Here is a 24,635-nt window from a genome sequence, read left to right as displayed (position 1 = left end):
GGCAGTATTATATTCAGAGGATACAGTGTGTGGCAGTATTATATTCAGGAGCACAGTGTGTGGCAGTATTATATTCAGGGGCACAGTGTGTGGCAGTATTATATTCAGGAGCACAGTGTGTGGCAGTATTATATTCAGGAGCACAGTGTGTTCTGGTATTATATTCAGGGGTACAGTGTGCAGCAGTATTATATTCAGGAGCACAGTGTGTGACAGTATTATATACAGGAGCACAGTGTGTGGCAGTATTATATTCATGAGCACAGTGTGTGGCAGTATTATATTCAGGGTACAGTGTATAGCAGTATTATATTCAGGGTACAGTGTATAGCAGTATTATATTCAGGGTACAGTATGGGGCAGTATTATATTCAGGGGTACAGTGTGTGGCAGTATTATATTCAGGATCACAGTGTGTGGCTGTATTATATTAAGGGGTACAGTGTGGTAGTATTATATTCAGGGTACAGTGTGTGGCAGTATTATATTCAGGGGCACAGTGTGTGGTAGTATTATATTCAGGGGTAAAGTGTGTGGCAGTATTATATTCAGGAGCACAGTGTGTGGCAGTATTATATTCAGGAGCACAGTGTGTGGCAGTATTATATTCAGGAGCACAGTGTGTGGCAGTATTATATTCAGGAGCACAGTGTGTGTCAGTATTATATTCAGGGGCACAGTGTGTGGCAGTATTATATTCAGGGGCACAGTGTGAGCCAGTATTATATCCATGAGAACAGTGTGTGCCAGTATTATTTTAGATCTTAATATAATACTGCCATACTCTGTTCCCTTAATATAATACTGCCATACACAGTGTCCCTGATAATTAGTGACATTGTGTATTGAATTATTATATTTAACCCCTTAAGGACCAAGCACTTTTCTGTTTTTGCACTTTCGTTTTTTCCTCCTTACCTTTTAAAAATCATAACCCTTTCAATGTTGCACCTAAAAATCCATATGAGGGCTTATTTTTTGCGCCACTAATTCTACTTTGTAATGACATCAGTCATTTTACCCAAATATCTACGGCAAAATGGAAAAAAAAATAATTGTGCGACAAAATTGAAGAAAAACACCATTTTGTTAATTTTGGGGGCTTCCATTTCTACGCAGTACATTTTTCAGTAAAAATGACACCTCTTTATTCTGTAGGTCCATACGATTAAAATGATACCCTACTTAGGTAGGTTTGATTTTGTCGTACTTCTGGAAAAAATCATAACTACATGCACGAAAATTAATACATTTAAAATTGTCCTCTTCTGATCCCTGCCCTGCCAGGCTCTGTCATTCTGAGCACCGGAGCCGGCATGGAAGGAGAGGTAAGCCCTCAGGCTACCTCAGTAGTGGATCTCCCCCCCCGCGATCGTGCTACGGGGACTGGACCACCAGGGACTGGATACAGGCACCTTTAGACGCCGCTGTCAACTATGACAACGGCGATCTAAAGGGTTAATAGCTGGCCGCGGCAATCGCCGCATGTCGGCTATTAACACCGGCCCCCAGCTACAGAAATCAGCTGGGGCCGGCTGGTATGACACGGGCCCGAATCGGGAGCCCGCGTCATACCCCATTAACGGCACATGGACGAGCATAGACGTCCATGGTTGTTATCGGGTTAAGGGCTTAATGTGTGACAATATTATATTTAGAATGTGTGACAGTGTTATATCCAAGGAAACAGTATGTTGCAGTGCCCCCCGTGCCTTATTAGTAGGGTAAAAATAATGTTCTGCAAGGTGAGAGCCTTAACATTCAGTTTGTACCTTCTCTTGATGGCAGAGATGGATAACAGGACCCTTACTGAAAGGAGTTGGGAACCCTTGCTGTAGATGATCAGGAAGGGATATCAAAAGATCTCCTGAAAATTTTCAGGACTTGTCACATTAGCAATGAATAATGGGGGACATGTATCAAAGATTTTACCCCTGTTTTGTGTGTATTTTTTTGCGCAAAATTTTGCGCAAGCCCTTTTTTTGCGCATTTTTTTGCGCACGTTTTGGTAGAGCATGTCCTCCAGATGTGGCTGAATCGGGGTACCTTAGAGTGACATCTATAGAACACATGGATTTATTAACTGCGTACTTTTTTTACACCCAAAATTTTGCCGCAAGAGCTGTTTTTTTGCGCAAATATAAGCCATCTTGGACTTAACGTAGCAAGATGCTCTAAATAATTGATTCTATTTTCCAAAGAGTGGATTGAGGAGATTACTATATTTACCCGCAATTTATGAAGCTCATTGCACTTGATTGATAAATTTAGCGCTTCTGCTCATAATTTAGAGTTCGGGAAAAGGGGTAAAATGCTTCTACCATACACAAATAATGATACATGTCCCCCAATATTCTTATTTATCATACAAAGAACAAGCAGAAACAGCATTTATACAAAACTCCTTAACATGAAATTTAATCTGGATGGACATCTCGAATAAAATAAAACAAAAAAAACAACTGACAGTATCATTATTATTTGTCTTTTCTTTCTAACAAAGCAGATATCATGAAAGCAGCACTGTAAAAACCTAGAGAAATGAGAACTCTGTAGAGATTGGTCCACTGTCTATCACGGGTATCTTCCTCTCGTCTACACATTGAGATAAGTTGCTATCAGTAGGCATAGGAGGTCCGAGAAGTCCAAAAAGAAATATTCCCATGGCACACACAAACATAACAAAGAAGGTAAATAAGGGCGTGACTTAAATTATTTACTAAGATATCAAGGCAGTAACACAATAATACATAACATTTTGTATGGCCAACACATATTGCTTTATGGACTTGAATTTGCAAAGTGCTTTTTTTTGTCATCTTTTGGGTGCAAGTAGACTTTGTTGCATTAAACCTATGGATCTCACTGCTTTAGTGTAAGGTCTGTCTATGGGATTACCTTTTTTTATGCTATAAATGTTTTGTATGCTCTGTCCTGGAATTGGCCACATGGGAATTGGCCCCTGATTGTATGAAAACCCTTAGAAAAACTGTGACCTAAGGTAGTGACACAATGACTTGAGGCGCTAGAGAAGCAATGGAAAATATCCAAGATGAACACTATAAATCTTTAAAAACTTGCTAAAGTGACTGCATTGTGGGCTACAAAGGTTGTCCGGTCAACTCAACAATTTGCAATATGGATTTACCAATAGGCTCATTGAGTATATTATATTTACTTTGCCTGAAGATTTTGAATTTACAAAATAAATTAAACCACCCCCATAGACATATCAATATACCTTTATGGCACCAAGTGACTGCTACTTACTAGAGGGATGCTAGGTCAAGTGGCACCAGCTGTAGGATCTAGGAAAGGGTGTCGATAGACAATCATCTGTGGTTAAGGAGCAATCTATGGGTGTAAGCCCAACCATGGGTTTAGATGCATGCAACCCTACACGACACCCTTAAGACGTGTGTGTCATCTGTGAGGCCACAGATCCCATCACCCATATCAATATTTATTATGTTGATTTTTTTTCTACCTCTAAATACAATAAGTTACAAGTTTATTCAATTAAATAATGTAAAACATATTAAAAATTAAAAAAAAATGTTAAGCATGTAAGCAGAAACATACAGCATAGGAAGCAGATTATCCACATAGATAATGGCTGCACAGTCCTCCCTGCCGGTACCCTGTTCGGTTCCTTTTGTAAAATGCTTTTTTTGTTTTTTTGTTTTTTATCTTCTCGAGGCTCGAACATAAAATCGGTATCAGAAAAAGTTAGTTGAAAATAGAAATAGTTCTTTTTTTCCCTACAAAGAAGAAAAAACAAAGAGTATCCAAAATATTCCTTGTAGTTGTCCGAATTTCCAGCTCTGTACAGGACTCAGTTTAGTTGTTCCACCATGTAGACATAAGATGCGTTGTATCCGTACAGGTCACTTTTCCTTGCTGTGAAGGGTGTTAGATCTCCATAGATGGGACCAAGAGGTCTCCTCGCTTTGTAGACCTCTCCTCGGATGTGGATGGCGACACGCAATGTCTTCATGCTGTTCCTCTGCTTCTCATAAATATACAAACAGTCCAATGCTTCCTCACATAGGTGGGACGACTAAGCCAGTCATAGCTAAATGCAAGCAGGAAGAAAAAAAATTCTGGTTAAATGTGTCCCCAATAATATATATATAAAACAATATTTATATAGATCATCTACAAGATAGGAATGTATGCCATTTAAAATTATGGGGGAGATTTTTCAAAACCTGTGCAGAGGAAAAGTGGCCCAGTTGCCCATAGCAACCAATCAGCTTGCTTCTTTCATTTTTAACAAGGCCTCTGCAAAATGAAAGAAGCGATCTGATTGGTTGCTATGGGCAACTGGGCAACTTTTCCTTTGCACAGGTTTTGATAAATCTCCCCCTATGTCTTCATAGTTACAAAGCTCTTGAAATGCTTTTTCCAAAACTTACGAATATTTTGGAAAGTTTACTAAAGGCCTTTTCGATACACACTCTGTAAGGCCTCTTTCACATTGCTGTCTGACTCCGCTATATGGAGCTCCATCGGCAATTGCATCAAAATGACGGGAGTTTAGCCGGGAAAAGTTTAGTGCATGCACAATTTTTTTTCTCCAATAAACTTCAGTTAAAGTAATACTCCACTGCCCCAGCATTGGGATCATTTTGTTCCAAACGCTAGGTGTGGGCAGCGGGGTTGTGATGTCATGGCCACACTCTCTCAATGCAAGTCAATGGGAGGGGGCATGGAGGATGCCACACCCCCTCCCATTGACTTGCATTGAGAGGGCGTGGTCATGACATCTTGACCCCGCTGCCCGCATCTAGCGTTCGGAACAAAATGATCCCAACGCTGGGGCAATGGAGTACTACTTTAACTCCCTGACAGATCCCACTCAAGCCAAGAGGATCTGCACAAAAAAAAAGTTGAACAGACCCAGAACGGGACAGAGCACAACGGAAATGTGAATATTGGAGCAAAGCCAACTATAGAGGCTGGACCAACTTAGGTTTGGACCAACTTAGGTTTGCTGGGGAGAGAGACTGACACATTGCGAGGATGGGTTGGGGGTGAATAAAAAAAAAATTTAACATGAAAACTTAAAAAAAACTACACATTTCACCATTTGTTTGGCGCAAATTTTGACACACATTGCACCTTAAGTAAAATGGAGAAGTATTCCAGGTGAGGTATTACAGTGAGTGATCTACTACTGGCTATTCTGTAGACTGCTCGCTTTCGCAGTGAGCTACAGAGTGTCCTTAGAGTTTAGACGTGTATTCTGCTGCCCTCAACAACATTATAGTTCCCCTAAAAGAGGACCTGTCATGATCGTCCGGGCAATGTAATACAGTTCCCGTATAAGTTTTCAATGTGAAAACCGTATGGAACTGTATTGAAAACCGTATGCATTGACTCTCCATTGAAAACCGTATGCCAAAAGATGCATCAGGTTGTGTCAGTTTTGCATCCTGTATGGTTTTGCCAGTTTTTTTCCTGTACCCAAAACCGTAGTCTACCAAGGTTTTTGGTCCGGGTGAAAAACGGTATTAAACCGTATACATTGGGAGTCAATGGGAACCGTACAGAACTGTATGTGTGTACGGTTCCTTACGGTTTTCACCACACGGTTTTTGACTTTCCACAGTTTTTTTCTTAAAGTTTCAATCAAACAAGTGAAACTTTATTTATAATGGAGTGAAAAGTTAAAAACTTATACGTTTTTTCCTTAAAAAACGGATGCAACCGGACATCATTTTTTAAAATGTATACGGTTTTTAACTGTATACGGGTTAAAATTTGTACACACGTTTTGATACAGTTTAGTCAGGTTTTGAGGAATCCGTTTTTCATCAAAACCTTGATATGGGAACTGTAGTGTAAAAACGTGGTGTGAATGCAGCTTTAGAGGTATTTTACCTATAAAAATGGAAAAATAACAGTATAGAGCGGCTAAGTATGTATGCATTATATTAAGATGCTTATTTTTTTTTAAATAGATAGATACGTAGTGGATTATTATTATTATTATTATTTTTTTTTTACTATTATTATTATTATTGTTATTGTCATGTTACTATTTTTTGCAAGCATTTGAACTTTTTGCTGTAAAAAAAAAATGATACAATCCATCATGTAAAACAAAGAGCTCTGTCCGAGGACTGTACAATGAGGCCGCCTTGACTAGAGACATGGGGAATGGTCTGTAAGAAGCAGTGTTCTCCATGCGAACGCTTAGACTGAGTTTCATTGTCCTAAGCGAGCGACATGACTGACAGGCTACCATATGCGCACACAGCCTGCGCTCTATCTGATGTGTAACACAGGCCGGCTTCCTGCTTGGCTCCACATCTTCCCTTTGCCCTGCAGAGTCTTGCTGGCAGTGAAGGCATGAGGGGAGCTCCCTGGGGGTGTGAGCGAGACCTTTCTGAGCCCAGTGCTGAAAGACCGGACCCGAGAGTGAAATAAGATCCCTGGATATTCCCCAACCTCTCTACTGCTCAAGTTACCATCACAATCCATAACCACTTCACTGCCAGAACACATCCATAAGACAATGTATGCAAATATACATATTTATACACATTAACGATGCAAAACCAATACACAATATAATACTGTCATGTATTTGATCAACACATAAACATCTAATAATAAAATAATACACAAATTCTGTAGTGCATGTTATCACGATAGCATATTGTGCATTGCATGTGTCTATGTGAAATTTGATGAGTAGCATTGTCTCTTTCTCCCCTAGTCAAGCAGAACAGCACCATGCTGAGGATTCCTGCAGAGATTTCCCAGCAGCCTCTCTGCTCACGCTTTTGACAGGCCTGCAAGTCCCAGCGGAAGAGGGACAGCGAAGCTCAACAAGGGCTGCAGTCACTTATTTAAGGTCCCAGTCTATGTAGAGATAGCACATATCCCTTTGTGATCAGGTGACTAGTATAAAATAAAAATAAAATAAAAAACCAATATACTAAAAATTATATATATATATATATATATATATATATATATATATATATATAGCATCTTCTTACCTTTCAACTAAAATATCTTAATTTATTGTAAAAAAAAAAAAAAAAGAGGTCAGAGTCAGGGACACCAATGATAAACCTATTATATTTGCTCTGTCGGAACCAAAATCTTTTGATATGTATATCTCTTTATAGAAATGATTGCTTATATATATATATATATATATATATATATATGTACATATATATATATATATATATATATATATATATATATATATATATATAAAATAATAAATAAAAACACTAGGGGTTTCCATACTATCCAGAACATAATCCTGTCTGACTGCAGCATCATCTTTATCCGAGCTAAAGCACAAGATGGGACAAAGTCCAGGAAGTGAGGGCGGGACTAGCACTCATCTGTGCTCACTCCTGTCCTGTCAGACTGCAGCATGGAAACAGAAAAAAGGGGTTACAGAGCAGCCTGCAGTGACTGGATGAAGAGACCCAGCACAGCAGACTCAGGGAGGAAGTGAATGCATGGTGAGTGAGGGCGGGCTCAGTGCTTGCTTTGGACACTCCCCTTCCTGAACAGTGGATGTCAGAATAAGTGAGCAGCAGAACAGAGTGATTTGTTAGCCAATAAAGAAGCTAGACACGTCAAAAGTACATGTAATTGACCTATTGAGTAAAATATATAATAAGTACATGTAATTGACCTATTGAGTAAAATATAGGGGAAAAGGGAAGTGGGATGCCAGGACAGACAATGTCTTCTCTTTCTTATATACATTAAGGCTTTCTTCATGTATGACAATACTTCCAAGTATAACCTGGATTATTTATTTTGTCTTAGACATTTGGAGACACATTGGTTGGGATGCACTCACCTCTGAAACCATTTCCATTTCCACTAGAACAGGCTGGAGATGGGGAACCCTGCGGTCGGATAACTGGGGCGAAGGCACTCTTCTGTTTCATGGAAGGGAAGACGGAGGAGGAGAAAGGCAGGATGGATGAACTTCCAGAAGACCCCAATGGAGGGCTGGACGACATGACTGCAAGAGAAGAGTGAACTCATTGTCATTAAGCCAACTAAAATTAACTCTCAAAGGGCAGTTCCAATAATAAAACATATTTTCAATAAAAGCATATATTGGTAAATAAAGTTTTTACTTCCTTTCTTTGGTCTTTTCTGTTGTACACTATAGCCAGTTAATTCAGCCAGCTCTATCTAAGGGTGTAGTGGGTGGGGTATAGTTAAAAAGGTGTAGTGGAGGGAGATGGAGTTGGCTGAAATCCCAGCTAGAATGCACAGCAAAAACAGGAAGTCTGTTACAGGATGTACATCAAACAGGAAGTGGGGCTATGGTGAGAATAGAGCAGACAATCCCTGTCAGAAGTAGAAGGAAGGCATGAAAGACCATAGAAAGGTAGTAAAATAACTTTATCAATATTTGTTAATTTGCTAGACAGTTAAAAATAGGTTTATCCATTGGAAAACCCCTTTAAAATACTTTCCCAGCTGGGAAGGAGTTATGGGTCTATGGGGCCACTGGTAAAGTTAGTGACATCACTTTGTCAGAATGTCAGTGGAGAGTAAAAGAGTCCAATGTTTATATAGGACATGGAATGGGGCAGAGGGGGGGGCACACTCATATGCCAGGAACATGACTACCCAACCATCTCCATTCACCCATTCTACACTCATGTACAGTGCATTTGGAATATTTGCCTATTTTGTCATGTTGAGGCCTTGTGCTAAAATAAAAAAGTTTCCCCATGAGTTTAAACTTAATACCCCATAAAATGAATGCAACAAATGTATAAATCTGAGTATATGTATTAAAAAAATAAAAAAATAAAATGTTGCATGAACTTAAGTATTCAAACCCTTGGTTATGACACTTGAAATTTAGCTCTGGGGTCTCCCATTTCTCTGGTTCTGAATACTATATCAATGCAATATTTTAGCTTTTCCTTTCTAAAAACTAAGCAAAAATTTCCAACATTCTGTTTGAGATGTTGAGGTATTAAGTGGAGAATGATGGGGAAAATATGTAGATTCTTTTTTATTTTAGCTCAAGGCCACAACATAGTAAAATGTGAAAAAGTGAATGGGTCTAGAAACTTCTCAAATGCATTGTACTACTTTCAAATGTGAAGTGTAGATTTGTCTTTATTTTGTTACTATGATGGAAAAACATAAGCTACTCACTGCCATAGGGTGACGTAGTAGGTGAGCCATTGATGAAGCCTGGAGACCCAGGGACGCCCAGGTTAGACATTGGGACATTGCTATAGCCATTCATGCTGTTGCTAGGAGTGCTGTAGTTAGACTGCTGTGGGGTGGAACTGGTGGAATAGCCACGTGGGGAGATACTGCTTGTATTCCTTATGTAACCTGTGGTGAAGACACAGAAATGTACATCAGTACCTGAGGAGAAACGTATGGGAGATCTGTTGAACTGTTGAGGGGATCAAAGTATTTAGAAAATGGACCCCATAAATAAGGAGTATGATGTCACTCACCCTGATTATTAGTCTGTTCTGAAATAGTGACTCCTAGCTGCCCACCATAGGAATTAATTCCCATCATGCCGCTGTGTGCAGGAGAGCTGGAGAGGGTAGGGATTTGATTGTGGTTGCGCGGAACACTATATAAAGCCTCAGCAATGTCCGCCGCTCTCTTGAGAATAATGTCCTGTTTGGAATAGGAAGGATAATGTTATCAGAACAGGAACATGAGCAAAAGGTAATGTGCTAACAACAGGCATAAAGCATTGGTTACCTGGTTATTATGTGGGGTTCCATACAAAGCTTCCACCAGATCTGCTGCCCTTTTAAGAAGCATTTCCTATGGAAATAGAAGCAAATGTCACTTAAGCTGGAGAATGAAGAGAACCAGGCATCTGAGGACTTGGTGGCACTGAAGGCAAGGGATTACTTGGGACAAGGAATGGCGCTCTCCCTGGTCCAGACGTTGTTTCTTTTCCATTTCATTATTAAATCTTTTATTTAAAAATTGCAATTTGGTAAAGAACATGAAGAATGTCCTATAAAACATCTGTGAACATCGGCTTCTCGTGTAGGAACGGAGGCTGGTCTTACCTTTGCAAGCCTCTCAGGGTCTCCTGGATGTCTGGGGACCACCTTCTGTAACCTCTGGAACCCATAGTCGATTGTCGGCTCATTTAATGCTATTGAGAAATAAAATAATCGTATTATTGTTCACATAAATGTATGTAGTACGTAAAGGTATCACCAATGAACCCACAAACAAGGCCATATTTTGACGGGATCTAACATTGGTTATATCAGCTAATAGCTCTTAGTCATCTTGATCAACTCAACCTGTCTCATCATTGTCTTGGTTGCCCACAGTCAGGTATCGAAAGTCATTGTTACACCTTCATACATTACAGGTATGAGCCAAAATCCAGGACACGTATTCTACATTGTGCAGAAACTTTTAGGAACATGAAAGACAATGAAACCAATGATGGACATTTACATGTAGGTCAATGATTTCTATGGGATAGGCAAGTCCCCCTCCAACATCTGTTTCCTGTAGGATCAGTAGGCTACATTACTCTATGGGGAAAAGGTGCCCCATCTTGACTTGCCAGATCTTCTCGACAAAAGAGAATCTACATGGTGGAGGAAGATAGTTCTCCAAACTTTGAGCCTTACAGTCAGAAGGTAGAGTCCATTTTCCAGCAGTCACTTGCATTACTACTGGTATCACTGCTCGGCAATGGAAGCCATGATGCCAGTAGGCAGCTAAGGCTGCAGTTGGTCACCTGTCCACGGTGCTAATGCGATGGATCACCACAGGATGAGATGGTGAGTAAAGGTTTTTTGTTATTCTATTACAATTGAGCTTCTTTTAAAAAAAAAAATGTCAAGGGGTGGTTAACCCCTTTAAGAGTCTAGTTTGTGGCCCTATTCTTTATTCATACCCATATAAGAAAAGCTGCCAATTACTGAGTTAGGTTGCCCACTGGACTCCTAATTCGTGCCCATACAAGAAAAGTTGCCAATTACTGAGTAGAACCGCCCACTGGACTCCTACTTCATGCCGATTCAAGAAAAGCTGGCCATTACTGAGTAGGACCTCCCACTGGACTCCTAATTCATACCCATACAAGAAAGGCTAGCCATTACTCAGTAGGCCTGCCCACTGGACCCCTAATTCATGCCCATACAAGAAAAGCTAGCCATTACTGAGTAGGACCGCCCACTGAACTCCTAATTCATGCCCATACAAGAAAAGATGGCCATTACTGAGTAGGACTGCCCACTGGACTCCTAATTCATGGCCACACAAGAAAATCTGGCCATTACTGAGTAGAACTGCCCACTGGACTCCTACTTCATGCTCATACAAGAAAATCTGGCCATTACTGAGTAGGACCGCCCACTGGACTCCTAATTCATGCCCATACAAGAAAAGCTGGCCATTACTGAGTAGGAATGCCCACTGGACTCCTATTTCCATGTCCACACAAGAAAAGCTGGCCATTACTGAGTAGGACCGCCCACTGGACTCCTAAACCCAGATCCAACATGGATTTAGAACAGTATTATACAAATTATATTGAATCTTTTTTGCAGAAAACTATATATCGATCTGCTCAGCTCCTCCTGCTCTCTAACATTGTTTTGGTAAATTGAATATCATTTTCATGATCACAGGTTCCCTTTAAGATGGGCAGATATTGCAACAGCCCTGTATCTATTCTAATGTTCTAGTGTTATATCTGAGTGGGTTGAACTGAGACATGGCCCCTGAGATCACTGACCTCACTGGTATCAATCAGAGCAGTGTTTCCCAACCAGGGTGCCTCCAGCTGTTGCAAAACTACAACTCCCAGCATGCCTGGACAGCCAATGGCTGTTCAGTCCTGCTGGGGGTTGAAGTCTTGCAACAGCTGGAGGCACCCTGGTTGGGAAACACTGGAGTAGACTGCAAGCTCTTTAAACCAGGAATGCTACATATAGATGCATTGCTGGTAAATCAATATTAGAACATACAATAAGCGGCCATTCTTGTTTTTCGAACATATTATTTGATCAAACGGTGTGCTAAGAACCTCCATTTTTTTCAATAGCAGTATTGCAAGTTAAAATGATTTACATGCGTATTTCTTAGTGTGTCAAGGCAGCATGCAACCTGTATATTTATAACAGTTCTATTTGATGCTCTGACCTATTTTTTTGTTTTTTTATTTATTTTTTTTTTTATTTTTTTTTACATCTTCAGATTAAATGAACAGAGAAGGTCACATCCCTGCAGAAGCAGCATTTCTATTTACTTTTTATTAAGTAATTACAGGGAACATGAATTTTAATATAACAGGAGCCAGACAAGGGGGAATATAACAGAAAAAAAATCTTTAAAAAAAAAAAAGTAACGTTGGCTAAACTTAGATTTTCCCCAATCCCGGTGGACATGTTTAAGCAGTTTAATAATACCCATTTCATCTGTCATTGAATTCCAAACCCCAATTGAATTAAGCTGGATGAAATTTACTGTATATCCTGGGAACGGCAGGAGATGGAAACGGCTCTATAGCGAACTATGTCCTCGCGGTGAGTCGCTGCGCTCGCTGACACACATTACACCCTGCAAATTGATGTAAAATAGGTGTTTTTTCTTATCAAATGTTTTCTTATAGAATGTAGCAGCTCCGTCGGGACAGCCGCATTCCCAATAATGATAAATGGCAACGGTGATAATTTGTCACCAAGGTAAAGTGTGAAATATTGACTGAGCTCCAGATGAGACTTTTGAAGTGTAATTTAATATTACTGTTATTATGGTGTTTTAGGTTTATAAATCTATTGTATTGTGTTCTTAAAGGGGTATTCCAGGAATTTTGCTTATTTTTTTATTTGACTATGCTACAGGGGCTGTAAATTAGTGTAGTTCATAATACAGTGTCTGTACCTGGGTTTGACGCCTGCTCTTGCCATTCTTATGTGATCTTTGCCCCGATGTTTATTTTTTACAAGATATAAAATGAGTGTCGTCGTGTTTTCCCAGGTTGCAGTGTGGCCCGAGAAACTGATGTGTGAGAGGGAGAAAAGTGACCTCACACTTACAAACAAGGGATCATGGGACTTGAAGTTAGAGGGAGGAAACTCCAACAGGAAATAGCCATTTCACAAATAGATAGCTGCAGTGTTATGGTAATTTCACAACCAGCCATTTAGCACCAAGACATGTATGGATCATTCCTAAGCATGTCCATTACTTTATGGCAGGTACATATTAAAATCATCTTATGGTGGATAACCCCTTTAACCAAATATCTAGTTAGAGTTAGGACTCACGTTACACATTTTGGTCCACACAGCCATATTTTTAATATATTTGTACAGAAGGTACTTGTATTGTCAGGCATGTGCATAGAGGTGAGCAAAGATTAAAATGGTGCTGCCTTCTGGTACTGTACAGCACCATCATACTACTAACTAGCTGAGATTGGATGACTCTGTGCCCCTTCAATCTCCTTTCCATGATCTGTTGGTTAAAGAGATTTTCGGTGGCATTAATACAAATGTACTTGTTCACCAATATCAAATCGGTGGGAGTCCAACCCATGACACTTTAATGAGAAGCTAACTGAAGGGGCTCTGCTGCCCTGACAAGTCCACAGCTCCATACAATTGATAGTGGTTGCGCCTGGTATTGCGTCAACATTCCATTCACTTGAATAAGTCTGAACTACAGAGAGCTGCAATACCAGGCACAGCCACTACAAAATGAGTCTGCTGAACTCCCTAAAGCCACACTGTCTCTTTAAGTAGCCAACTGGTGAAACTGCCTATAAGGATTAAAGTGCTGCAAAACCGATTTAATTCCCACATTAATCCCCCCTGTTTGGCCTGTGGAAGTGGGCTATCACCATCTCTTAAAATATGGGCTTTAGCAAAAGCTGGCTCCAAACTGTGGTCATCCAGATGTTGCAAAACTACAATTCCCACCATGCTCAGCTGTTCAGGCATGCTGGGAGTTGTAGTTCTGCTACATCTAAATGCATACACAAAGCTTTAGGGACAATACAACTGAGAAAAGGATTTCTCGGAATCGGCAATAGTCATTGCGTTGAACTTAAAACTCTTGTATACTTCGCTATATTTACCTGTATAAATAAACCTCCCCGGGGCTCCTTTGCAGAACTGTTTGGATTTGTACGACAGTGTCACCTCTACCACACCTGGGATGTGCCGCGGCGGTGTCTGTACCCGGATGGCATGAGGAGTGATGAGCTGTGAAAATAAAAAGCAAATTGATTATTAAATGGGCTCTGTCACTTTAAAAAAAAAATGACACGTTGTAAAAACATTTCGAAAGTTTTGATTGGTCAGGGTCTGAGTGCCTGGACTCCGACCATCACTAAAATGAGCCAGGAGAAGATTTTGCTAAGCAGGACAAACTTACAATGCAATGTAAGTCTATGGGATTGCCTGGGTCAGCCGTGCTTTTCTCCCAGCTCTAGTGATTGGACCAATCAAAACCTTTGACAAGTCTCTAGGACATAACAAAATTTTTTAGAAGCAACAGGTACAGTCATGGCTGTAAATGTTGGCACCCCTGAGTGTTTCTCATAGAAAAGGATTGCAGTAACACATGTTTTGCTATACACATGTTTATTCCCTTTGTGTGTATTGGAACTAAACCAAAAAGGGAGGAAAAAAATCAAATTGGACATAATGTCACCAAACTCCAAAAATGGGCTGGACAAAATTATTGGCACCCTTTCAAAATTGTGGAAAAATTAGATTGCTTCGAGCATGTGATGCTCCTATAAACTTACCTGGGGTAATATAAAAATCACACCTGAAAGCAGATAAAAAGGAGAGAAGTTCACTTAGTCTTTGCATTGTATGTCTGTGTGTGCCACACTAAGCACGGACAGCAGAAAGAGGAGAAGAGAACGAACTGTCTGAGTACTTAAAAAACTCAGAATGTGTGCGAGGCATCATGAAATCTGAGGATTACGAAAGGATTTTGGGTCACACTGTACAGCCCAGTGTCAGAAAGCTGGATTTGCGTCCGAGATCTTGGGTCTTCCAGCAGGACAATGACCCCAAACATACGTCAGAAAGCCCCCAGAAATGGATGGCAACAAAGCGCTGGAGAGTTCTGAAGAGTCCAGATCTAAATCCCATTGAACACCTGTGGAGAGATCTTAAAATTGCTGTTGGGAAAAGGCGCCCATCCAATAAGAGAGACCTGGAGCAGCTTGCAAAGGAAGAGTGGTCCAACATTCCGGTGTAAGAAGATTATTGATGGTTATAGGAAGCGACTGATTTCAGTAATTTTTCCAAAGGGTGTGCAGCCGAATGTTAGGTTAAGGGTGCCAATAATTTTGTCCAGCCCATTTTTGGAGTTTGGTGACATTATGTCCGATTTGCTTTTTTTTTCCTCCCTTTTTTGGTTTAGTTCCAATATACACAAAGGGAATAAACATGTGTATAGCAAAACATATGTTACTGCAATCCTTTTCTGTGAGAAATACTTCATTTTCTAGCCATGACTGTACACTTCAAATAGGAAATAAACTGAAAATAGTGGCTACTCACTATAACTGATAACTACTGGGGTGTATTGTTATAACTCCCATAACTAAACTAAGATGTAACAGTCAATGCCGGTCTGCTGGAGCAAAAGCTAAGATAAGATATTGTATTACTTTATAATCTTAATAAAGAAATTTTCTGGCTGTATGGCAAATCGGTTGATTGGTTGACATATATTATTTTTCAACACAATAACAATGTACCGTAAATGTGTCAAAGGAAAAAAATCTTTGTACAGCCATTATACGGCCTTCAGCTTATATCCACATCAAGATGTGTTATATTCTACTTACTTCGCTCCAAACCAGCATAGTCCCAAACACCACTTGAAGGCCATCAAAGAAGTTGTCCCCAATGATGATGACCATAGCCCCTCCGGTTGTCCAACCCTCACTTGGGCTAATGGCTTTGATGCATGGTGTGGCTGTAAACAAATAACAAAATGGACTATGAGTCTTAAGTTGCATGATCTTCCTTCACCCGTCTTGTCTCTTAGTTTTATGTCAGAACAGAGCTGGTACCACTGTTACAGGGGCAGAATATTAAGCATCGAGGACAATAATACAAGGAAGTGCTGTAATGAAATGTTAGAATATCACATGCATTATGTATGATATTCATGAGTATATTGTACATGTTACCTATAGTTTTTAAAATATATTAAATATTTTCTGACAGTTAATTTTTTTAATTAAATGTCCTCAAAAAAATTGTTAAGATAATAATTAATAATAAAAATAAGTTGATATTCAACATACAAATTTAGCAGTCCAAAAGAAATAACTTTACTTTAGTATACAGATGTTTTGTATAAATGTGAACAAAAAAAGCTAAATGATAAAAAAAGGAAACTTATTACAGAATTTATTTCTAACTAAAAGTTAGATCTAATAAACTTACAGCATTTTTTTTATACTCTTAAACTAAAATAATTTTAAAATAACTAAAACCTTTCCAGATTATTTTTAACAGCGAAATATAATATCTATGTTATTGATATGTTCATCCAAAAATAATTCAAAGTAAGACTCTCGAGTCCGCAGGATCATCGTAATAATAGATTCCAATGGTGGGATTTTACTTGCGGTACTATGGAAGCCAAGTTAAGCTTCATGTCCATAGCGAAGCCTGTGAGGAGGTACTTGGAGTCCCTACAACTCTGTACTCGGCGCAGTTTATTGGAGATGTTCTCCTTTACAAGCAGTGACTTCTGATGGCTAAATATGGAATTAGAGATACAGTATGGCCGCATAGACTACTGTGGGTGCTGTATCATGTCTGAATACAAATTGAGGGTTGTATGGGTCAACAATATAGCCATGTGCCTGAGCCCTTACGTCCAAAATTGTCGTTGGCATGACGTGTTGTAAAGATATATGATGTGTACATAAGGGGATGTATCTCCATAGGGTGAGCACGCTGAAGGGGTGTATTTAGTATCAAAAAGCTGAGCTGTCAGGACAAAGGAGAACTCGCACCTGCGCTGGGGCCCACTTCATGTATATTCGGGGGAATTGCAACCCTATATTTCACACTTAAGTTCTGCGTTTCCTTTTCGCATTCCTCCTAAGGGTGTGTTCTGACTACAATCTCATTTCATTACAGAGTTGTGGATTACAACCAGACATCAGGAATACTATATATCCTGTGAAATAATGGAAATACTCATCACATTCAAGCCAAAAATCACTTTATAGCGCAAACCGAGAATTCTTACTGGAAATGAATCCAAGCCAGAGAATTTCAGTGTACGGAGGGTAAGGGACAGAGCATGGGTTACTAACTTGGTTGTGTACCAAGAGAAACACGTCAACAGATAAGATGGATATACACTACAAGGGCTTAAGGAAAACTGACTAGGACTACTAGTGTACTGTATGTATATATATATATATATATATATATATATATATATAAAACTTTTTGAAAGAGCTTGTATGTGTAAATAAGCTAGCAAATCACCCTGAAGGTGGGAAATACATAGAGAAACACACAACCTAAAGAATAATCATATTGATATAATTATGACTACTTTTGAAAATATTTTTTTTTTTACATTTTGTGTAATGATGATATATGGTGCAGTGCTGTACACAGAAATGACCGTATACATTTAGTTATATTGTTGTTATTGTCATTATTTTTATTACCGCTGTCCTGATACATTTAAGTTATTATAATTTTTATGACATTATAATTATAATAATAATAATTATTATTAATAATGTAATTTCACATTATTATTGTGGTTATTATTATCATTTTATTAGCTTTATTCTTTTTGTTGTTATTATTATTATTTTTACATTTTATAGTAAATACAATTATTTATTTTTTTTGGGGGGGAAAAAAATAATATATATATATATATATATATATATATATATATATGCTAACATTTATTTATTTTAAAAAATATATTGAAAACACAGGAGGTGTTACTTTGCATTCTGATAGTCCTTTTGCTTTGTTTCTATGTAGGGTTAATTCTAGAAAGGTCCAAATGTGCACAAACTCCCAATGAACCATTGCGATAATTTTATAATATCTAGGCCTGAGTGTATTATGACTCCTACTTGTACTGAGTAGTAATACAGAAACTATAGACTCCTCTGGGGCCCAGCGCTTTATGCTGCAATACTGATCTGCAGAGACTCCCAGTTCATGAGTCCTTCTAGTTTTCCATTTTTAGTTTTTTTTATATTATATAATTTATTTATTGATATGTTTCCTAAAAATATTCATCTTTCTGATCTTTTCATGGATCCCTAAAATGTTTTAAAGTAACGTTGCCTCAATTATTTAAACTTCCTATGAAGCTATCCCCTTCAAATCCAGGCCAAAAATAAATCATAAAGTAGTAAGGAAAGAGTAAGTTTTGTGTGCATCACTTATTTAGTGTTTTTATGGCTTCTTCCCCTTCCATATGGGTAGGCCTCACAGCTCCATTTTCCATCAGGAGCCATAACCAGCCTCAATCTATCACTCGGCTTCCACCACTGACAGGGTCAAAGGTTCCTCAGATCTCTGGCGAGGTTCCAGATCCGAGCAGCCAGTCAATCAAGTCCAATCAGTTCAACCAAAGCCGGACTCCAGTCTAGCACCGCACCCTGGGATTTATTCCTACCATTTGACCGCCCGCCGGGGGAAAATTAACACCGCACTACATTCCTCACTGATTTAATCATTCTCTTCCAGTTCATTAATTCCTCACATGGTTAATACAAGATGTGTTGAGTAGAAATAGCCAGTCTAACATTATAGAAGTGATATCAGGACTACAAGCCTTATAATTTCACTTTATAATAGGGTACTAATAAGGTGGGGTTCTAGATATCTATAACTGGGGATATACTTAAAGGGGTACTCGGGTGCGAATTTTTTTTTTTAAATCAACTGGTGACGGAAAGTAAAACAGATTTGTAAATGACTTCTATTTAAAAATCTTAATCCTTCCAGTACTTATTATCTGCTCTATACTACAGAGAAAGTTCTTTTCTTTTTGAATTTCTTTTCAGTCTGACAACAGTGCTCTCTGCTGACACCTCTGTCCATTACAGGAACTGTCCAGAGCAGGATAGGTTTACTATGGGGATTTTCTCCTGCTCTGGACAGTTCCTGACACGGACAGAGGCATCAGCAGAGAGCACTGTGGTCAAACAGAAAACAAATTAAAAAGAAAAAGAACTTCCTGTGGAGCATACAGCAGCTGATTAGTACTGGAAGGATTACATTTTTTAAATAGAAGTAATTTAAAAATCTGTTTAACTTTCTGCAACCAGTAGATAAAAAAAAAAATGCTTTCCACCTGAGTAACCCTTTAACTTTCCTAATGCCTGGGCCACCTTATGATATGTACCGTATTTTTCGCCGTATAAGACGCACTTTTTCTTCCCCAAAACAGAGGGGGGAAAATTGGTGCATCTTTTACGGCGAATATACGCCAGAGGCTGCTGCGGGTGAGAGCGGTAAGTCAGCGGTAAGTACAGAGGCTGCGGCGGTGCGGTACAGCGCTGACTACCCGCTCCCCGCCCGCAGCAGCCTCATGACCGCCGGTGAATTTTTCAGCTCACACCGGCTATGTTTATTGCCCTACGCCTGGAACATACAGTTCCGGGCGCTGGGCAGGTGAATTACTAATAACTGTATACTAAAAACCAGAGTGCCTCCAGCTGTTGTGAAACTACAACTCCCAGCATGTCCGGACCGGCAAAGGCTGTCCGGGCATGCTTGTAGTTGTAGTTTCACAACAGCTGGAGGCCCCCTGGTTTTTAGTATACATGAATTAGTTTTTACCTGCTCTGGCCAGCCCACGCCTGCAGCCGCATACAGGAGCCGGCCCGGGCAGATAATCATAGGTTTTCCTATGCCGGACATCCCTGTGTCTCGAAAAATCTTTTCGGGACATAAGGATGTCCGCGGGTCACTAACCATTCCCCGGCCGATGCGCGTCCTCCTCCGATCCTCCTGCGGTCTTCCTGCGATCCTCCGCCTCTCTATGGTTGTACGCACGGGACGTCCCGTGCATACAACCATAGAGGCGCAGGAGGACCGGAGGAAGACGCGTGCCAGCCGTGGCCTGGTGAGTGACCGGCGGAGCGTAATCTTCAGTGTTCCGGTCACCGCTCCTCCGGTCCCGGCACCTACTGCTATGGTCCATAGGCCATAGCAGTAGATTGTGACACCGGGCCAGAGGAGCGGTGACCGGAACACTGTAGGGGCAGCACACAGACATACAGCCTCCAGCCGTACACTGTATATGGCTGGAAGCTGTATGTCTGTAGGGGGAGCTGCCTACCATTGTGGGGAACTATACTGCCAACTATTGTAGGGGGGAGCTGCCTACCATTGTGGGGGGGGGGGAGCTGCCTACCATTGTGGGGGACCTATACTGCCAACCATTGTGGGGGAACTATACTGCCAACCATTGGGGGGGGGAGCTGCCTACCATTGTGGGGGAACTATACTGCCAACCATTGTGGGGGAACTATACTGCCAACCATTGTGGGGGAACTATACTGCCAACCATTGTGGGGGAACTATACTGCCAACCATTGTGGGGGGGGGGGGAGCTGCCTACCATTGTGGGGGAACTATACTGCCAACTATTGTGGGGGAACTATACTGCCAACTATTGTGGGGGAACTATACTGATATAAAATATTTTACTACAGTATTTGGTTCAGAATCTTTTTTTTTCTAGATTTTCCTCCTTTAAAATTGGGTGCATCTTATATGCCGGAGCATCTTATATGGCGAAAAATACGGTATATTTTTCAACCCAACAAGTACGCGAGGCAATCTATATATATATATTTATTATGTCTATGTGCTACTTTATGTGGGCTCCTGTACTTGTTGGGTTGAAAAAATAAAAATGTCAACAATACAATATATTGAGACAAAAAAACTAAACTATTATTATTTATTATTGTTAGGTCTTTATATTATAATGTATTTTTTTAAATTAATATTTGTAATATAAATCCCTCAGAATGGGCAATACCATCAGAAAAACCTTAGAGAGTGTTTGCCTGGCTCGGTGATGGGTGGCCATTAGCTACAGTACATCAGTGGTCTTAAACTGTGGCCCTTAAGATGCTGCAGAACTTCAACTCCCAGCATGCCGGAACAGCCAATGGCTGTCCAGGCATGCTGGGAGTTTAAGTTTTGCAACATCTAGAGGGTTACAGTTTGTAACCAGTGAGCTATATATATTGCGTTGAACTTATTTAGCGGTATAATAAAAAATATATATATTTATAGTAATTTTACATTTGATGTATGGTTCCCAGAACATAACTTTAGAGAAAAGAGGTACTGAACAGAATGATTTAGGCATATACTAAGATATGTTGCCTTTTACTATTCAAGGTGGCACCATTGGCATTTTGGCCAATATATGGATAGTTTGGGTTTTGACTCTCATGTCTCAGTGTAGAGGAGCTAAATGTTCATTTCGTTTTTTTAAGCAGTGATCACGGTGGTTATGGCTTCAGAAACCCCTGGCAAAAAGCTGTTCCCATGGGTCTTAGCTGCCATTGGCCAGATATTTCCCTTTTACCTATGCCATTCATTAAATGGGCTAACCACGTCATATACTGAGAGTTGCCCTTGAACGGTTCTCCATTATTGCACATTATGGTGGGTCACAAGTGGTGGAACCTTGCTATCACCATGTGATCTAATAAGTGACATTGAATAGGAATGTCCACATGTTTGGCCTTTGGACTAAAATACATTTTAGAGGAGGGTTCTGAGATAAAAGGGTATTCCAAGATCTTAAAAAAAACTGTTCTAAGGTACAGCTTTAAAAAACCTTGTCCAGTTCAGCGCCTGCATTCTGGTCCATCCTGGCTGCCATGTTTACCCATATAACGTGCAACCCCGCCTCTCCTGACATTGCAGCCTCAGTGATTGACTGCAGTGTGTTTGCAATGCCTTCAGTAGAGGTAGGAGAGTGCGTTTAGCAAACAGTAGTACCAGGGCGGACCAGACCACTGGAATTTGAAAGGAGGTGAGTACATAGTTTACTATTTTATAGCTCTACAAGGCAAAAATTGGAATACTCCTTTAACAACTTAGGGCTTGTTAACACGGCCATTGTGCTCCACTAAAGGGAACTCTGTTGGTCGGTCCGTCGGAAGGACGGTAGTTGAGTGGAGAAAGAAATAATGCATGTCCTATTTTTTTCTCCGCTCAACTTCTGTAAAATACCTGACCCCCGAAAGTCTCCATTCAAGTAGATGGGATCTGTTAGGACCCAGTGATGTCAGTTGTGCTTCGCCCCATTTTGGGTACATTCGGGGCAAAAAAAGCCAAACAGACCCTAAATAGGACAGAGCACAAAGTCCATGTGAACTTAGCCTAATGGTTGTCAATATAAGATAAATCCATTAAGCCTCTTAACGATAAATCAGATGCAGCCAACTGGTTTCAGGGTGGACTACTGAATTGTTATATGATGACAATGCAACAGCATGTATATTGCTACCTCATAATATTGGAACAAGCGGTTCAGAATGCTATAAGTAGTAGTTGTGTATAAGAACAAGTCATTTAGAAAAGAGAAAAGAATGAATCAGAAGTACTGTCAGCATTAATCTGGTTGTCAGATGTCTCTGGTTGCAGATAGTGAAAGAATGAGAAGTCCGTACCGTACTCCAGACAAGGGTCCGTACCTTCGGTAGGGTCTAGCCGTCTCGCACGCCGCCCATGCTTCGAGTTGTTATGGACAAACATGTTATCTGACACGGCCAGGACATGTCCATCTACATTCACCGTGGTAGAGAGGACAACCTGTAGGAACAAAGATGTCAGATGCCTTGACAAAAGTGTGCACATAACCTCTTTATTGGGGCTGTTTGGGGCATTTCTTTCACAACAAATGTATCAACTAATGCAGAGGGGCAGCCAAAAGCTTGAGGGTCCCTATTCAAAGTCATATAAGGAAGCTCTAATTGTGAAAGAGGAGCCATTCAGCAAATTCTAGTATGCATATGTAGTTGGCTGTAAAAACCCTACACTTGCCACCAGGGCAACCCACATTTTGATGTTCTATTGGTGTCCTCATTCTTCTGAAAACTTCTTAGCTCTCAATCTGTAGTAGTGGGTTCATATACTCATATGTTCATTATACACTATATGTGGTCCCTTGACTGAAATACTAATTTACACTAAATTTGCACTAAAATCTTTTCAGCAATGCAATGTTATTACCTTAAATTCTTGCCTAAACATTTATAGCATATACAAGTAAAGACAAATCAGTAAAGTAAAAATGAGTAGAACACATCCTGGTGAAATTTCCATCATCTTCGATTTTCCCTCTGTGGACTCCACCTCGGGTTCAGAGCCTTTAGGGCTGAGGGTCAGACAAAGTCAAGCTCAGAAACACTACACAAGAGACCCACTGACCTTGGGAAATCTTTACATCTTATCTAAACAGATCAAGGTCAGCAGGTCTCTCCGCCACCTTAACTGTTTCCATGTTTTAGTGGGCTTGAGGTGTCAAAGTGTCCCTGAGGTGCGAGAGGAATCGGGACTAAAAGTACTGAGCAAAACTAAGAAATAAACTCTAATCCACAAGGATATATATATATATATATATATATATATATATATATATATATATATAGGATTAGAAGATTAATTCCACTAGATATATGCTCTAGATACTATTTGGATATATTGAAACATTTTAATATTATTTTTTTTCTAACGGATGACAAATTATAGCACAGAATTAATCATCAAACTGATAAACTAATCCCTTGCATATTTTTATTGTTCCTGTATATAAGAAGTTATTCACTTTGGACAATCTCCTTTAAAACAAGACCATACAATGATAATCTAAAGACAGATTGTACCTCTACTGACACCCTTAACTATTAACTGTAAACTGTAGGATAACTTAAGTAATCAATGTTCCTGCAGTGCCTCCACAGGGGGAAGGAGGTATTAAACTTTTCACTTTAAAATTGATGTGTTATCCAAGTATCTCCTAAACTTATTAAAGGAGTCTTCTAAGCAAGACAACTCCTTTAATTAGTACATATTTTACAGCTGTGTACAGCTGTACTATTACAGTATTTGTCTACCTATCATGCATTATAATGTATGTGTATTTTGTACATGCTTAACTAAACTCTATTTGGAAAAAACAAAAGCATGCATACCTGGAACCGTCTCATGTCCCGCGGGTTTCCTGCTGTCTTTAGACAGTTCTGGTTACATTTCAAGAAGAACTTGAGGAAGAACCTAATGGGGTTAATATGAGACATTAGTTCTAGAAAGTAACATACCATTATACAACATTGCTTGACATAACATCATACTAATATACATACTTCTATTCAGCAACTTACAAAAAGACATTTTATACAGCCGTAAACCTGACTGACACCAACTTGGCTTCAACTCGTTTAAGGAAATTGTAGAAAGAATAAATACTCTATTTATATTACTATTGTATTTTTAATGATATACGCCAGCAAGGCACACATGATGTAGATCTTGGCTATGGGGGTCTACAGTCTAAAAGGAAATCATTGTAAGTCTACATAAGCATCAGTAAGGACTACAACA

General features: G+C 39.7%; 1 protein-coding gene across 4 annotated transcripts in view; it reads right to left on the bottom strand.

Annotated features, from left to right (window-relative positions):
• Positions 1–2,401: 2,401 nt before the first annotated feature.
• Positions 2,402–24,635, bottom strand: part of EBF2 (EBF transcription factor 2) — a 253,479-nt gene continuing 231,245 nt past the window's right edge. For 3 of the 4 annotated variants that reach the window (XM_056571139.1, XM_056571137.1, XM_056571140.1), the window contains 10 exons: positions 24,227–24,308; positions 22,703–22,844; positions 15,839–15,969; positions 14,105–14,231; positions 10,065–10,153; positions 9,745–9,810; positions 9,486–9,657; positions 9,172–9,357; positions 7,844–8,011; positions 2,402–4,075 (listed from right to left, as the gene is read on the bottom strand). In XM_056571139.1, the coding sequence (XP_056427114.1) occupies positions 4,044–4,075; positions 7,844–8,011; positions 9,172–9,357; positions 9,486–9,657; positions 9,745–9,810; positions 10,065–10,153; positions 14,105–14,231; positions 15,839–15,969; positions 22,703–22,844; positions 24,227–24,308 (1,195 nt within the window). In that variant the 3' untranslated portion in view covers positions 2,402–4,043. The remainder of the gene's footprint in view (positions 4,076–7,843; positions 8,012–9,171; positions 9,358–9,485; positions 9,658–9,744; positions 9,811–10,064; positions 10,154–14,104; positions 14,232–15,838; positions 15,970–22,702; positions 22,845–24,226; positions 24,309–24,635) is intronic. The other variant, XM_056571138.1, reaches the window with a different exon arrangement.

This window comes from Hyla sarda, chromosome 4 (assembly GCF_029499605.1).
Source record: "Hyla sarda isolate aHylSar1 chromosome 4, aHylSar1.hap1, whole genome shotgun sequence".
Lineage (NCBI taxonomy): Eukaryota > Metazoa > Chordata > Amphibia > Anura > Hylidae > Hyla > Hyla sarda.
The sequence above is the reverse complement of the archived record's forward strand: the minus strand, read 5'-3'. Positions and strand labels throughout refer to the sequence as shown.